This window comes from Salminus brasiliensis, chromosome 24 (assembly GCF_030463535.1).
Source record: "Salminus brasiliensis chromosome 24, fSalBra1.hap2, whole genome shotgun sequence".
Taxonomy (NCBI): domain Eukaryota; kingdom Metazoa; phylum Chordata; class Actinopteri; order Characiformes; family Bryconidae; genus Salminus; species Salminus brasiliensis.
In genome coordinates, this window is record NC_132901.1 from 25,114,179 (window position 1) to 25,131,088 (window position 16,910).

Consider the following 16,910-nt stretch of genomic DNA (forward strand, 5'->3'; position numbering starts at 1 on the left):
GAGACTGTGAAGAATCTTTACATTAATTATAAAGTTTTTTAGGCCTTTAATAGATCAACAAATAGATCTATTATGTCACCGCTTAAAGAACCATTTGCAGTACCTTTATTTTTGAGAGTGCAGTATGAGAATGGAAGACTAAGAGATAAATGCAAGCTTCAACACTCTGCTTCAAAGGTTCTTTGAGAAAGACAATAGTTCTATGAAGAACCATATAAAATTCACAAATGGTTCTATAGAGCACCAAAATGGTTCTACTAATTTTAGGAGAAATTTATACTCCAATTTATTTGAAATAACAACTTTACAGAAGATACTCCTTAACTTTTATGTCAATGTCAATGTAAAAATAAGTCATTTTGGAGAATTTCTATAGGCCCATTCGTCATAAATGGATCAGTAGAATAGGACACGATGTGAAGAACGACTGCCAGATCCAAGTCATGTCAAAAAGTAAAAAATGACAAAAAAAGAGATACAAGGTTTACGCATTACTGTGATAATATAATAGAGAAAAATAGAAATACAGACCTCTTTAAACTGACATGTTCTTGGCTTCTAATCAGAGTTCTTGACAAATCTCAAAAGCAAAGATGCTTAAATGTCAATGTAAAAATAGTTTATTCCAAGTCATTTTGGAGAATTTCTATTGGTCCATTCGTCATAATTTTTGGACATGATGTGAAGAATGACTGCCACATTTAAGTCATGTCAAAAAGTAAAAAAATTAGAAAAATGGAGATACAAGGTTTACACATGACTGTGAGGAAAACAGAAATACAGACCTCTTCACACCCAACCTGGCATGTTCTTGCCTTCTAATCAGATTTCTTGAGAAATCTCAGCTTGAACCCAAAGCAAAGATGTTTAAATGTCAATGTAAAAATGGTTTAGTCCAAGTCATTTTGGAGAATTTCTATTGGTCCATTCATCATAAATTCTGGACATGATGTGAAGAATGACTGCCAGATCTAAGTCAAGAAAAATAGAGATACAAGGTTTACACATGACTGTGAGGAAAACGGAAATACAGACCTCTTAACACCCAACCTGGCATGTTCTTGCCTTCTAATCAGATTTCTTGAGAAATCTCAGCTTGAACCCAAAGCACAGATGCTTAAACAAACTCCTACTTCAAGTTCGCCTTGCTTCTGTCCCGGTTCCACGGCTCTGAGCTCTTGATCTGACCAGCCATGAATATTTAATTTGATTACATGCCCGGTCCATGCAGTCAGAAAGCACTTCATGGGATTTAAGAAAAAAGGCACTTTTGTCATTGAACTGTATCCCTCAGCTCTAACACAGATCCAGCTGGATGCCAAATTGTCAAGAGCTCCCATAAGCCCGTTTGGGCTGCTAATGGGATGTGGCCAGACTCTATGGATTTGTTCAAAAAAGCTCCCTCGCAGTTTCACTGGCAAACACACACACATGATTTTAGTAATTTTACAGCTTGTTTGTCTTTGGATTGACATTAGAGCCCAAAGTTCAAAGAGAAAAAGATATTAATGGCAGGATCTCAGATGTTGAGCTGTCTAAACATACTGCAGACAGCATTATGTTTCCAACTGAATCTAATAATAAAAAAGTGCACTGAAGACACTAAACTACTGCTGCTGAGAGAGGTAGTATGTAGTATTCATCATCTTACATTATTCATCACCAATTTATCCAAAGGCCTCCCACACTGAGACTTCATAACACATGCAAAAGTGTTGAATAACTTAGATTAAAATACTTGGGTATTTAAGAAGAGCCATGCTTGAGCATTTATGAACAGCTTATGCTAGCGTTCACAATATAACGAGATGTTTAATGATGTTAAGCATTAAAGTAGCATTAAAATTATTTGGGGTCAGTCATGTCAACTTAAATAACATATATGATCCCATGTGCTGTTTCACATCTGATTTTGCATATTGTGTATAAGAAGTGATGAGAATAAGGGGAGGGGGTAAAGAATACTGGTGCATGTTTGTCAAAATTGAATAGAATAGCACAGAAATTAATAAATGCTTCTATCGACAGGCATATATTATGTTTATTGAACCAATTAACCAGGCCAGGAGCCATTTCATAGGGGCTCAGAGTTGCTCTGCAGTCTAATGTGCTTCCACTATGGTCTGAGGGTCAGGCTTTGCCATCAGCGACCAGAGTCAGAAAGAGCACAACTGGCTGTGCTCTCTCCGGGTGGGTAGATGGCGCTCTTTCCACTCATCACTCTGAAAGCAATGAAAGCACAGAGGTTTGTGGAGCTAGGCACCTGATGCTTTTCCGAGAGTGTTAGCTGCCCAGAGACATGTGTTAAGTCCCTACCCTCCTAGAGTAGGGAGCATTGCTAGTGCTAGGGGGAGTTACGATCAGGGGGGTTAGCTGGCAGTGCTAAACTGGGAGAAAAACAGGGAAAATTTGAGGCTTCTTTGAACAATACCATAGAAGAACCTCTTTTGTTTCCATATAGAACCATATTTGTAGAGAAGTGTGAGTTCAAAGAACCTTTAAAAGTCAAACGTTCACACTAACCTTGGTTCCTTATGGGACCAACAGTGGTTCTTCTATGATTCACTCAAAGAAACCCTTTGTAGCACCTTTATGTTTAAGAGTGTTGGGGGTTACCAAGCTCAAATTCATAAAGCATCTCGAGATACTGACACTACAGACGCGAGCTGTTCATAAACACTTACTTAAAATGATGTTATGGCGTTTCTATGCATCATACTAGCAGATGCTGTAATCCAGAGGAACGGACGGCCTGGTTTAGTCCTGGGTGCACCTACTGAAGCTCCACGTTTAATAGGGCTCTTATTTAGAGCAATCAGCAATGGTAGGTGATTGCAGTGTTAATAAAAGCCTTTAAAATAATCACTACAGATGTGAGCTGTTCATAAACGCTTATCTAAAATTATGTTATTGCGTTTCTATGTAGGCAGATTAAAAAAAAACTTGTATCGGCCAAATGAGAAAATCTAATAAAAGCTTAAAAGCTTAAAAAGCCTTTAAAATTAAGGTGCTTCAAGAGGTTCTTTAAGTGATTCCACCAAAAATAACCATTTTTGGTTCCAAAAACTGAGTTAAGAACCTTTTAAAGATCTAAAATAGCTTGAATTAATGTAAAGGTTCTTTACATCTCTATTAAAGTGGTTCTTTATGGAGCCAACAGTGGTTCTTCCATGGCACTGCTGATTTTTTATTCTAATAAGCTGTTAAATACAAGATTTCACACACCAGGATTTCAGAATTCAGAAGCCAACTCGGACAGTATTTCTTTTTAAGCAGCTTTCTAAAAATTCTTGTATCGCCCAAATGAGAAACTTTACAGAAGAAGGAAAAGACCTTCTTAGCTTTCAATGGAAAAAGACTTGATTCCAAGTCATTTCGGAGCATTTCTATTGGTCCACTCACTTGTGGAATTTCAACACAATGTGAAGAACAGCTGCCAGATTTGCATCATGTCAAAAAGCTAAAATGGCAAAAAATGTCTGACAGGGACAATATATGAAGGTATCTAAGGGCCTAAAGCATCTTTAAGACCTATTAAATCTTTGCTGGTTTGCTTGTTTACATTAATAATACGCCTGATCAGCAGCGAAGACCCTCAGCGACCACTGAATCCAAACCACGATGTTCTCTAAATTAGCCATGCACTGTTTACCTCCAGGCTATGTACTATTCCCTCTTTAAAATATACACCTCTTTGTGCTGTGCACAAACACTGGCAGAGGGGAAAGAGAAGAAGAGCGAGAGCAAGAGAGAGAGAGAGAGAGAGAGAGAGAGAGAGAGAGAGAGAGAGAGAGAGGCAGAGCTAATAATAAATGCAACGCCCTGGCAGCCTTAGCTACAGCACCATGGAGACAGTACAGCCTGATGCTGTGCTGCTCAGCCCTAATTCATTCAGCTCACTGCCGGCTCCATGCTGGTGAAACCTGCAAGATCCATGTCCCTGCATTGCTTCTCGCAGCTAACGGCTTCTTTGGTTGGGATCAGAGAACTGTGATGGCCTAGAAGACTCAAAGAATGGGCTCGTGCAGTGTGGTCCATCCAGGCAAGATGGCCCTATTGGGTCTACTACATTGAGCTTTATGTACCTCTAGAAGATGCTGCTATCCAGAGGAACGTACAGCCTGGTTTAGTCCAGCCAAGCTAGATGGGTGCACTGGGTGCACCTTACGAAGCTTCTTGAGAACCTACACATTTAATAGGGCTCTGTTTTAGAGCAATTAGCAATGGTAGGCGATTGCTGTGTTAATAAAAGCCCTTAAAATTAAGGTGCTTCAAAGGGTTCTTTGAGTGATTCAACCAAAAAGAACCACTTTTGGTTTCATAAACTGTGTTAAGAACCTTTTAAAGATCTAAAAAAAAAGCTTGAATTAATGTAAAGGTTCTTTACATCTCTAATAAAGTGGTTCTTTATGGAGCCAACAGTGGTTCTTCCATGGCGTCGCTGATTTTTGGTCCTAACAAGCTGTTAAATAAGACACCATGGAGGCCAATTCAGCCAGCATTTCTCAGAGAAACTCCACAGAATGAGGGAATCTGGATGTGTCCCTTGCCCCAGCTCTGTGCTGCGATGTCTCTCATAATGAAACGGCGGGATGACATGGCGTGTGACTACCACTGACAGGCCTTCAAATCAACTCAGCATTAGGAGGAGCCCCAGGCTCAGAACCACTACCTCCCATGGACAGCGCATCCAGCCATGCGATGGCCCGCCACAAGCAAAGCACCCACAATCCTCCATTCATCCACAGCACAGATACGGCCACCGTGACCAAAGCGCTGAAGCTGAGAGCCAATGGGAGCATGTTTATGGGAACTCTGTGCTAACAGACCTGCAGCTGATGAGCGGGAATGGCTACATTAGCATAGCGGGTAACACTGCTATGGACAGACACTAGGACTCTAAGGATAGGAGCATCTGGCCAAATGCCATAAATGTAAACTCGGAACGAAAGTCAGACTTGGCAGTTTGATGAAACTACATTACACTACATGTCCAAATGTTTGTGGACACCCCTTTGCACCCATTGCTGACACCTAGGTGCAAATGTGGGCTAGAGGGGTGTGTATATATAAAGCCCCCTGCATTGAGCTGTGGAACAGTGGAATTATAGATGGTGGTGGACGGCTTCATCCAATATCTTTGGGATGAGTTAAGGAGTTGGGGATGATGAGGTGGGGTGGTGATCAGCCAACATCCTGACCACACTAACACTGCTGTTGTTACTAAATGCAATCAAATTCTCACAGCAATGCACCCTGGACAGCAGATACCGTTACTTCAACAAAAGCAGGATGAGCTACTTTGAATACCCTTGATTTGGAAAGAAGAAACACTGTCCCAATACTTTTGTCCATTTAGTTATCTCCTAAACCAAAACTACAGACCAGCATTTTCCATCAGTTGTTACCATAACAACAAGGGGCTTTGACATGATGCCAATGCACACTGTATGTCCTTGTATCTCCATTTGACATAATGCGATTCTGGCAGTTGTTTTTTTTTTATATAGTAGCAGAATTTCACGATGAATGGACCAATAGAAATGCTCTGAAATGACTTGGGAATAAAATCTTTTTACATTGAATACCATTGAAAATTAAGAATTTTGGAGATACAGAATCCTTTAAATAGGCATAGAACCATTTCTCACATTCCTCTGGTTATCAGAGTTGTCATGGGTATAAACAGAGCCATCATTTTTACTACAGAACCCCTGAAGAACCACACTTTTTGAAGGCGTTGCTTGAAAATTGTACTCAAACTATCCTCTACTGTCAGGAAAAGGGTACCAGGCAGGTCCATTTTTGACCCCAGGGTGCAAAAATCGTACCCTAGAGGTTCAACTTGGTCGTTATTATTGAACTGTCTGCCTTATAGACTTACTACAAATTCATGTTTTGAATAGAACAAAATTAAATAAACATAGATAGACATCATTACAGTCACATTAAAAAAACCTTGTATCTCCATTTTTGCCAGTTTTCACTTTTTGACAATGTAAATCTGTCAGTTTTTCTTTACATTGTATCAGAATTGTATGACGAATGGACTAATAGAAATGCTCCAAAATTACTTGGGTGTTTTAGTTGTTTTGCATGACCCAGACAATATCCAATGTCGATTTAAATGATCAGATTCACATATCTACAAAGTAATTCCTCCATTAAACATGAACACCACCCCCAACATCTGAATCACAGGGCTGATCACACACTAAGGAGTATTATTCAGTAACTACAGGGACTTCTGCACAAACTGGTGGGGTGATTCACTGGCAATAGAAGTGTGTAATAACACTTTCGGCCCATAGACTTTTTTAAGGGGTTAAGCTCAATCATTTATTCCAGTTACTGTTACTAGATCCAATTACGATATGATTGAGATCCAACAGCTTCTGTGGAAGAAATAGGTAGAGAGTCAGACCTTACGGATCATGTTGCACTGTTTGCACCTTAGGGAACCAAGATCTGTACCTGTACAGGACAAGACTTTTTCTCAACAGTGTAGGTGCATTTGGGCGCAATGTCCAATCTACAACCTTTAAAACCTTCTTCAAGGATTCAAGGAACCCTTGGTTATCAACAGAACCTCTTTGTACAACAGAACGAGGGTTCTGTTATACAAAGTTCCTGTACCGGTACAGGACCTTTCTCCAACAGTGTAGGTGCATTTGGGTGCAACGTCCAATCTACAACCTTTAAAACTTTCTTCAAGGGTTCTCTCTATAACGGGGGTTATCAACAGAACCCTTGGTAATCGACAGAACTCCTTTGTACGACAGAACGAGGGTTCTGTACAGGACCTTTCTCCAACAGTGTAGGTGCATTTGGGTGCAACGTCCAATCTACAACCTTTAAAACCTTTGAGTTCTTCAAGGGTTCTTTAGTGAAGATGACGATTCTGTTGATAACCATGACAACTCAAAGAACCCATTGGCTCTGTAGACGTCATTCAATTACAGTAGCATTAGATTAGACTGATAATATCAGAGGTTCAGCAGACTGTAAACACAGGCAGTGGTAGACCCGGGCAAGAAAAATCTAACGTACATATGCAACCACGAGATAATTACAGTCCTGTAGCGAATGGAACACGATGTACTTGACGTCGGAATAACGTAGACTGCACATTCCTAGCCTAGCTCCTAAATGCCACTCTTCATTAGTATGACAGCTTCGAGCCAAAACAGGTAATGCGAAACAGTGTCACATCAATAACGTGACTAACACTTCGACTGCTACTGATGCTGAAGGTGAGGGAAACAAGTAATCCGCCTCATCTCTCCATGCCATTACAGCAAGGGGAAATATCTCACATTCCCCCTGTTGGATACTCCTCCTTCCATCTTGCAGTGTTCAGTTATTAGAATTGTAAATGCTTTTTGGCCTCCCTGTGCCTGTGTAAAAAAACACACACACACACACACACACACACACACACACACACACACTGCCGCACCAAAATGGCTGCTCTCCTGCATGGGTGTCCGTGGAGAAGCCCGTTTAAAAAGGAAGGGATGTATGTGTGCCAGAGCAATGTGTCATTCCTGTAACAGTGTTGACTCACTCCCAATCTGTGTGGGCAGCGCTCAAATAACAGTCTCTTCTGAGCAAATCTCCTCGGCTGATAACAAACGCCGTCCCTCGTAACTTCAAAACAGAAAGCGCCGCTAACAAACGTCAGCTCCGACACGCCTGCGAGCCAGGAGAAGATCTACCGCTTTCATTTTCTGATTACTCAAACAAGGGTGGCCGCAGCGCTGTTGTTCCCTGTGAGCAAGCAAATAATTAGCGCTCGCGCTCATGCTCTCGTTCGGTACACGTGTAGAAGCTGTAATGAAAGACATGCTGGTGTACCTCTGATGTATCTCTGCATGTGACCCCCCTGCAACCACCCTCCCGTCCGCCCTCTGAAACAATAATGAATTTCAAATGAAACCCTGAACTTTGGTTCGCTGACAGGCTAATCACTCATCCCACAATAGCCACCCTCTTTTTTTTTTTACTGGTTAAAATTTGAGGCTGGCCCTTAGGCAAATGGCCTTTCAGGACCTGTTTCACACTAAAACCTGACATTTAAGAAGGTGCCCTCACCCTGCTACCTTCCATTCATGAGAGAACTGAAATCTCTGATATGTGGGATCTGGATGTTTCATAGGGAGAGAGAGAGAGAGTGTGTGTTACATAACCAGACCATTTGGGCTGTGAACTCTAATGGAATACAGCATCAAGTCTGCTGAAGCACTTCGAGACAGTCCAATTTCAGTGTACTGTTCTTCTTTGCTTTCATTCTCTGTAGCTTCAAACCAGAGAGACCCTTAGCAGTGCACTAAAGGCCTAGAGGAGAAGGTTTACTTAGAAACAAGGAGAGATCTGTAGCTGTGGGCTGTGAGGTGGCACCATTTGGGTTCGTTTCCAGGAGTGGGGCTGGGCGATTCATTGGAAATTAAGCGAAACCAATATTTAGAACCTTTAAAGGGCATCATCACGTGGTTCTGCCTCTAACACTGAGCATCAGACCATCAGTTATCATTATGACCATCAGTTTCATATCCCATATGGGAGAACTTTCCAGTTCTAGAATTCCAGACTGTAGTCCATCTGCTTCTCTGATCTTAAGGATTATGTTGCCCTTTTGAAGGTACATCTACACTGTTTGCACCTTGGGGATCAAAGATCTGTACCTGTACCTGTACAGGACCTTTCTTCAACAGTGTAGGTGCATTTGGGTTCAACATCCAATCTACAACCTTTAAAACCTTCTTCAAGGGTTCTGTCAATAACGGGGGTTATCAACAGAACCCTTGGTTATCAACAGAACCCCTTTGTACGACTGAATGAGGTACAGGACAGGACCCTTCTCCAACAGTGTAGGTGCATGTGGGTGCAACGGCCAATCTACAACCTTTATAACCATCTTTAAGAGTTCTGTCGATAATGAAGGTTATCAACAGAAACCTTGGTTATCGACAGAACCCTTGGTTATCAACAGAACCCCTTTTGTACGACAGAACCCTCATTCTGTCGTACAAAAGGGGTTCTGTTGATAACCAAGGGTTCTGTCGATAACCAAGGTTTCTGTTGATAACCTTCATTATCGACAGAACTAAGGTCCTGTACAGGACAGGACCTTTCTCCAACAGTGTAGGTGCATTTGGGTGCAATGTCCAATCTACAACCTTGAAAACCTTTGAGTTCGTCAAGGGTTCTTTAGTGAAGATGACGATTCTGTCATTAACCATGTCTACAACTCAAAGAACCCATTGGCTCTGTAGACGTCATTCAATTACAGTAGCATTATATTAGACTGATAATATCAGAGGTTCAGCAGACTGTAAACACAGGCAGTGGTAGACCCGGGCAAGAAAAATCTAACGTTCGTATGCAACCACAAGAACTTTCTAGTTCTACAATTCCAGACAGTAGTCCATCTGTTTCTCTGCAGATCCCCCAAAGGACCACCTGCTGAGTGGAGGTGGTGGTGTGTTAGTGGTACGAGTGGATCAGACACGGCAGTGCTGCTGGAGTGTTTAAACACTGTGTCCATTTATTGTCCACTCTAATTATTAACACCTTAATAAAGGTGCTACAATTGGTTCTTTGAGTGTGAAGGATCTTGAAATTGGTTTACATCAAGTGAAGCTTCATTAGACCTGTAAAAGGTTTCTCACACATCCATTGTTCTCGTAAACTGAACACTCCAAATAAGGGTGTTTTCACACTTGTCCCGAATCCACATGAAGCCCACAACCAGGACGGTTTCTGGGCTCGTTTGGGGCGAGGGGCTCATAATCACTGGCATTTTTGGTTTTCCTTATTTTACCCCAGGCCACCGATTTCAGGAGATCCAGAGATCGGCTCTCCTGAGCTTTCACCAGAAAGAACCATTGGTGAATGAGGCCCACGGTTCCTTATGGAACCAAAGGCGGTTCTTCTATGAGCCAGGTCTTCAAATCTGGACCTTGAATCCAGTTTCCAGTCCTGGATTTTGTTCTCGCTAGAAGTTAAGGAAACAGTTAACCTTCAACAGTCACTTTCTAAGCATTATCTTACCTTATCTACTAAGTCCAGGTCTGGAAACTGGATTCAAGGTCCAGACTTGAAGGCCTCTGTTCTACTGCATTGCTCAAAGAACCCTTTGAAGCGCCTTATTCTTAAGAGTGCCTTGTTGAAAACACCCTACACATAGTCATAATACAAAACGAGTATGATTAGACTGTTCAATACATTGAATCATCTTGATCTGACTCAAAGCCCTGTCTACGTCTACCAGGTCGTACAGCTCTTCCAACCTACGCTTGCTTGTTTGAGCAATGCAATCATTGTGCCTGCCGCTACGTCACGTTCCGTGTGCGTAATGCAACACTCATCAGGTTTGTCTGGTTGGTGTCCCAGTGTTTCCATTAGGCCTGGGTTTTAGATCACACCGAGGCCAAGATATCTGAGGCTGTCTTCATCACTCACTGCAACTATACTGTCTGACAGGGCTCTAAATCAGGACTCTGAGAGGGAGATTATGTGGGAGCATTATGCTGCTAAACAGCTACAGCATGCTCCACATGCATTAGAATGGAGGTCGCCCGCCCTGGAGAAGCAGCTGAAGTTATAACCCCCTTGCTCTGATTCAACTTTTTTCGCTCCTTCTTACGGTAAGTGACACTTTGAACGTTATGAAACCTCGGCGTAGATGGTGCAGGGCGCTCGGAAGGAGCGCTTTGATGCTAAGTTGTGCTACCATGGGTAGCTATGGGCAGATGGTGCAATGGAGCACAACTTGTCAAACATCAAAGGTTTTGTAGCACTAGGAGTACAGCAAAAAAAAAGAAGAGAAAATCTTACCAGAAACACTTCTCAAAGCCCACACAGCTCAACAGACATTCACTTAAAGCAACAGTTACTGTGAGAGCCTGAAATACACTGTATGGACAAAAGTTTTGGGACACCTGCTTCGCTCGTTCACTGTTTCTTCCAAATCAAGGGTTTTAATCCTGCTTTTGTTGGAGTAACTGTCTCTTCTGTCCAGGGAAGAAAGCTTTCTACCAGAATTTGGAGGAGCACTGCAGTGAGGATGTGATTGCATTCAGTGACAACTCATCCCAAAAGTACAGGATACTGGAACACAGCTCCACAACTTAACACTGAGGGGCTATCTACCCTTCCAGCCCTTGCCTGGCATTAGGCAGCATGGTGCCAATAGGTTGATGTTGATCTGCTCCAGAGAGCCCTATTCTACTGGCAGTGCTTCTCTTATACAGGGACTAGACAAGCTGAACACATTCATTAGAAGAAGTGTCCGCAAACAAAAAAATAATAATTTGTGAAAGACGTGGCCATGAATCATTCCTAAGAGAAGACTAATGAGGTCAAAAGTGGCCTTGCTGTGTTTGACCCGGTGGTCCAGAGACCTTGATGTTAACCAAATGAGCAAACACTTCTGAGACCACCTCCTAACCACTGAAAATAGGGGGATATCTTCATTTTCTTCAACTCCCAACACCACGTTTTGTGCCTCGCCTGTTCCTAGCATAATAGGACATGCATATAAAGCCACACATAACACTCAGCCGTGGGATTCGTAACATCTGGATAGGTAGGTAGGTCACCACAGAGAAACTAGGGCACACAGCTTGACTTGTTTAGAGTGTCACAATGCTTTAGCAGCCAGAGATTAGCATAGAGTGCCAGAGAGGATCTGTTGCTTTTGTAAGGATAACATGCATCAACAGTGATGGGAAACCATTGCCACTATGAAGACAGAAGTGACACCATGGCCCAGGTAAAAGACGCCAGCACCAACAGATACAACAATGCAAAACCAGCAAATGGACAAGCATCTTCTGAAAAAGGACCTCAGAGTAAAGATACACATTCAATGAAGGTACCAAATAGGGTTTTTCTGAGAGATACCATCCCAGCAAAAATCATCACACCACTGATGCTCAACACTGATTCAACTGATTCATTGGTTTGCTGGGATAGAACCTTTCAATAGTTGACCCACCAAGTGAAAGGTTCTTCTAGGAGTCAAAATGTGGTTCTTTTCTGGATTCTTTCGCATTAAAAAGAATCCCTTTGGCACCTTTTTTATGAGTATTCTCAATGCTCACTTATGTACTGGGAGTATTCCATTATTATATTTCACAATACGCCACAAAGAAGGTACAAAAAACCTCCAGGTGAAGAATTCATGAACGTGTTCTCAATACTGAATTCATACGATGTCCTTGGATTTGATAAATGAAAGTACTGTGGGCACGACTTCGACTTTTTAAGAACTGCCACAGACGTAGGTGGAGATTACATTAAGGGATGAATCTGCAAGGCAGGGCGTAGAGAATGTAGAGGAGGTTCTTTACCGCATTATGGGTCTGAGTCTGTCCCACCAGGATCAGGATGTTGGAGCAGATGATGGAGAGGCAGAAGTTGATCAGAATGATTGATCTCTCTGATCTTATGTACCTGAAACACAGAAAATACATGCCTTTAAACCATGGCAAAACAAAATCTCACAGGGATCAAGCCATATAGACTCTTGAATATAGAGGCTCCTATGTTCTTCTTAGTTTAAAGGGACACTTTCCGTGGTGTGGAGGTTCTTTAGGCTCACACACCTCCTTTGCAAAACTGTATACATGCCAATTCAAGTGATTCTGCACCAAAGAACCATTGAGAAGAACTGCACTACACTGTGGATTCCAGTAGACAAAAAGGATACTCACCTCCATAGTATAGCATAAACCACAGCCAGGGTGATCAAGGCTAGGCAAGACAGGCCGCAGCCCACAATCAGCGTCACAGATGGAACCCCTGAGTACTCCATGGTCTGTGAATGAGACACAGGCAGTTTCAGGCTTTGAGCCACCACAAAGGAGGACTGGTAATGAAGCATTTTACAATGGCTTTGTGATGACAGGTCATTTCTTGGTATCCGGGACAGCATATTGCCAACAGAACAATCAGAAAATGGCCTATAATGTTTGTTTCTTTTAACTGTGATATACCAGACCACTTCCACATATGCCTACTTGATCGGTTTCAGCTTAGAAAGTTCTGCAGACACATTGGCTGAGGTTAGTGATTCATTACTGAGCCTGGATTCTGGACTACACTACCAGTTGTTGGTATGGCTTGAGGCATGGGAAACTATTCCTCATTGAGATACAACCTGGCATCCTAGGATAGGATTTCCACCTTGTTCAATGACCTTAGACTAATTATTTATATAGAGTCTTAAATAAAAGGGTTCCTGGCTTGGGTTTGGTTGGGTATGGTTCTAAGAAAGACTTTGTAACCCCTTTGTATCTTTGTAGCTACATTGCACCTAGAGGCTTATTATTTTATAACATTTCATAACATTTGGACTCACCGTTGGGTCCTGGGATTGCTACTGAGGACCTTAATATTATACACAGAATGTCTAAGCTTGTCATGCTCAGATATCTCAATTAAAGAACTATCTAAAGGTTCTTTAAGAAGTCAAAGGTGGCTTGTTAATGGCATCGCTCCAAGAACCCTTTTAGATACCTCTATCTTTAAGATTGTCCTCACGCCAGGGGTGCACATTTCTGCTCTTCTGGAAATCTGCCACCCTGAAAAGATCAGATCTAGCACATTTATGCCTTGGTTTCCTGGATCAGGTGTGTTAGATTAAGGTTGGAGCTAAACATAACAGGGTGGTAGACGTCCATGTCCAGGACTGGTCATCCCAAATGACAAAATACACAGAATATAGTATACAGAATATAACACAATAGGTCTACATGGGTTAGATTAAGGTTGGATCTTAATGCAACAGTGTGGTAGACCTCCAGGACCTGGACTGGTCATCCAAAGATACAGAATATAATCCACAGAATTGAACACGCCTGATCTAGATGTGATCAATTGTGGTTCTAGCTACTGGTAGATCTCCAGGACACAGACTGACCATCCCTGATTACATAATACACAAAATATAGTACATAGAATCCAGCATGCCTGATCCAGATGTGTTAGATTAAGGCTGGAGCTAAACATAACAGGGTGGTAAACCTCCAGGACCTGGACTAGTCTTCCCAGGCTACTGAATATAATCCACAGAATTTACACACCTGATCCAGATGTGATCAATTGGGGTTATAGCTAAACGTGACGCCTGATCCAGATGTGTTAGATTAAGGCTGGAGCTAAACATAACAGGGTGGTAAACCTCCAGGACCTGGACTAGTCTTCCCAGGCTACTAAATATAATCCACAGAATTTTCACACCTGATCCAGATGTGATAAATTGGGGTTATAGCTAAACGTGATGCCTAATCCAGATGTGTTAGATTAAGGCTAGAGCTAAATGTGACCGGATGGTAAACCTCCAGGATCTGGACTAGTCATCCCAGGTTACTAAATATATACCACAGAATTTACACACATGATCCAGATGTGATCAATTGGGGTTATAGCTAAACATGACGCCTGATCCAGATGTATTAGATTAAGGCTGGAGCTAAACGTGACAGGGTGATAGATCTCTACGACCAATATCGGTCATTCCCAATTACACAGTACATAGAATACTGTACATAGAATCGAGCAGACCAGATCCAGATGTGTTAGATTGGGTTTATAGCTTAATGTAACAGGGTGGTAGATCTCCAGGACCAAGATGGGCCCAAGTTACAGAATACATAGCATTCTTTGCAAATGATCTAGCACAATCTTTGGCAAACTGGCCATTTAAAGGCCACTTCCACGTAATACTAACAAGCACCTTATTAACACCTTACTTACAAACACTCTCTCACGTGTTCACATTTAGGCCAATCCTCCAAGCTTCTACATCACACTCACAGCTGTTCAATCGACACTCTCAAAAGCGAAAACCACCCGAGACTTATTCGGAATCTGGTGAAACAGTGGCGAACATGCGCTGTGCAGTTTACAAACGTGCTGATTGCGACTTCACCCGGTAAATGTGTCAGAGCTATCCGGCATCTCAATTTGTGGCTTTGGATTGTGTAGCAGCCCAAGCCCTTGGCGCCAAAGGCCTCAGAGCAACCTTCACCACTTTATCTCCTGCCCGCCTCGCGTTATTTACGACTTTTTCCCAGAATCCCACCCGGAGAGTGTGCTTACACTCTCTCTCTCTCTCTCTTTGACTACCCTCAGGAGTCACAAGTCATTGTGACAGATCAGCACCGCATTGGGACCTCTCAAACTTTGGCCTGGTCTGCATAACCCAGACATACACAAAATAAAGACGTTACAAAAGGTTCTTCAAGTGATACCATAGAAAAACCACTTTAGGTTCTATAAAGAACCAATTTTGAGAGAGAGAGAGAGAGAGAGAGAGAGAGAGAGAGAGAGAGAGTGTGGAGCCTTTTAGAGAACGTTTAAAGAATGGGTGGATGTTGACCGAACGAGGCATGGCTCTTTAAGGAACAGTAGAACCTTAATTTTTCAAGACTATTATTTATATAGGGGCGCCATTTGTTCCCTATGTGTGTGATCACATGATCTGAGAAGAATGGACGCCAACCCACAATCACAGGCAGGGGTTTTACATGATGTTACAGCACTGGATGGACCCAAGTACACTTGATATTTAGGTATATATATATGTATATGTATTTACACACAGACACACACTGGTCATTTTTTATGACCGTTATAATAATCAGTACACCAGCATCAGCACCACGGACAGGTGGGGTGCCTACTCCTACTCATCCTTTTAGTCCCTTTAGTGTTTCATGGCACTTAAATAAGACCTAGCAAAGTGATGGAGTGCAGTAGTGCACCCTCTCACTGTCTCACTCTCTAATCTACACACATAGACCTCTCTTTTCATCATATGCATGCAAGTACAGTAGATTGCCAGCAAACCTGCTACTAATGCTACTAATGCAAAACAAACGTAAAGCCCCAGGCAACAGCAGCATCACCAGCATCAGCACCAACGAGCACACGAGCAGTGAGTGTACTTACTATTTCTCTGGGCTGTTGAGCCAAAATGGCGAAGGTAGACACGCGATCACATAAGCATTTTGTGTGGGATGCATCGGTGAGCACGGTTTTACATCCTCTGGACGACCAGGTTCCCCAGGAATCGTTCCTGCGAGGAGAAAACAAGGGGTAGAGAAAAGAGGGGAGATCAGATTCAATCCCTGACCGCGTGCTCGCTTTAACGAGGCTCTCTGGAAAGCCTGTCTGGCTCTAAATCCCAAAACAATGCGGCATCTAATCTACTTATCCCTCGCCAGTGTCGAGGAACCGAGATCAAGTCTAGTTGAGTTCGACGCGAACAGCCCTGAGAACGGGTGGGCTGCGGAGCTGTCCAGCGCCGGTGGTGCTGAAACGTCCGATTCCTCCGCACGGGCTTTTTTTTTTTACCCCACATAGCGACACTTAAACGCCCCAACCGAGACCTCCTCCCCCCCTCCTAGAAATGCCTAGCGGTTCCCAAACCACCCCAAACCACCACCTTTACGCGCATCTCTTCACGCGAACGCTGCGTGCGCATTCCGTGGTGCGTTTTCCCTTCTCGTTCTCCAGCTCACCTTTCTGTCCCTTTTTCCTCCCGGCTGATCCCAGATTCCCCCCTTCTCGCCTTGCTCGCTCTCCCTGGTCTAATTAGCAGCTTTTGGAGGCTTTCCTGGGGGAAATTTTCACCCTGGAAACGGTGGACGGCATCAGATTGATACTGTTCCTTCTCGCTGGTGCGGGCGGAGCGGGGGGTGGGGGGGGGGCGGCAATGGTGGTGGTGGTGGTGGTGGTGTTGGTGAGGGGGAGGGCCAGTCGCGCACGACGCGAGAGAGAGAGCAAAAAACACACGATTGCTTATTTAATATCAGTTAAACGGAACCGAGCTGGCAGAGATGTCGTCTGAGGGGCACTTTGGCGTGTTGGGGGTCGGTCTTCGTTCGCTTTAAGGTGGA

General features: G+C 43.0%; 1 protein-coding gene across 3 annotated transcripts in view; it reads right to left on the reverse strand.

Moving 5' to 3' along the window:
- adgrb3 (adhesion G protein-coupled receptor B3) overlaps window positions 1-16,910 on the reverse strand; it is a 278,549-nt gene that overhangs the window by 41,208 nt on the left and 220,431 nt on the right. For all 3 annotated transcript variants that reach the window (XM_072670789.1, XM_072670790.1, XM_072670791.1), the window contains 3 exons: window positions 15,961-16,087; window positions 12,720-12,823; window positions 12,357-12,459 (listed from right to left, as the gene is read on the reverse strand). In XM_072670789.1, coding sequence (XP_072526890.1) covers window positions 12,357-12,459; window positions 12,720-12,823; window positions 15,961-16,087 — 334 coding nt within the window. The remainder of the gene's footprint in view (window positions 1-12,356; window positions 12,460-12,719; window positions 12,824-15,960; window positions 16,088-16,910) is intronic.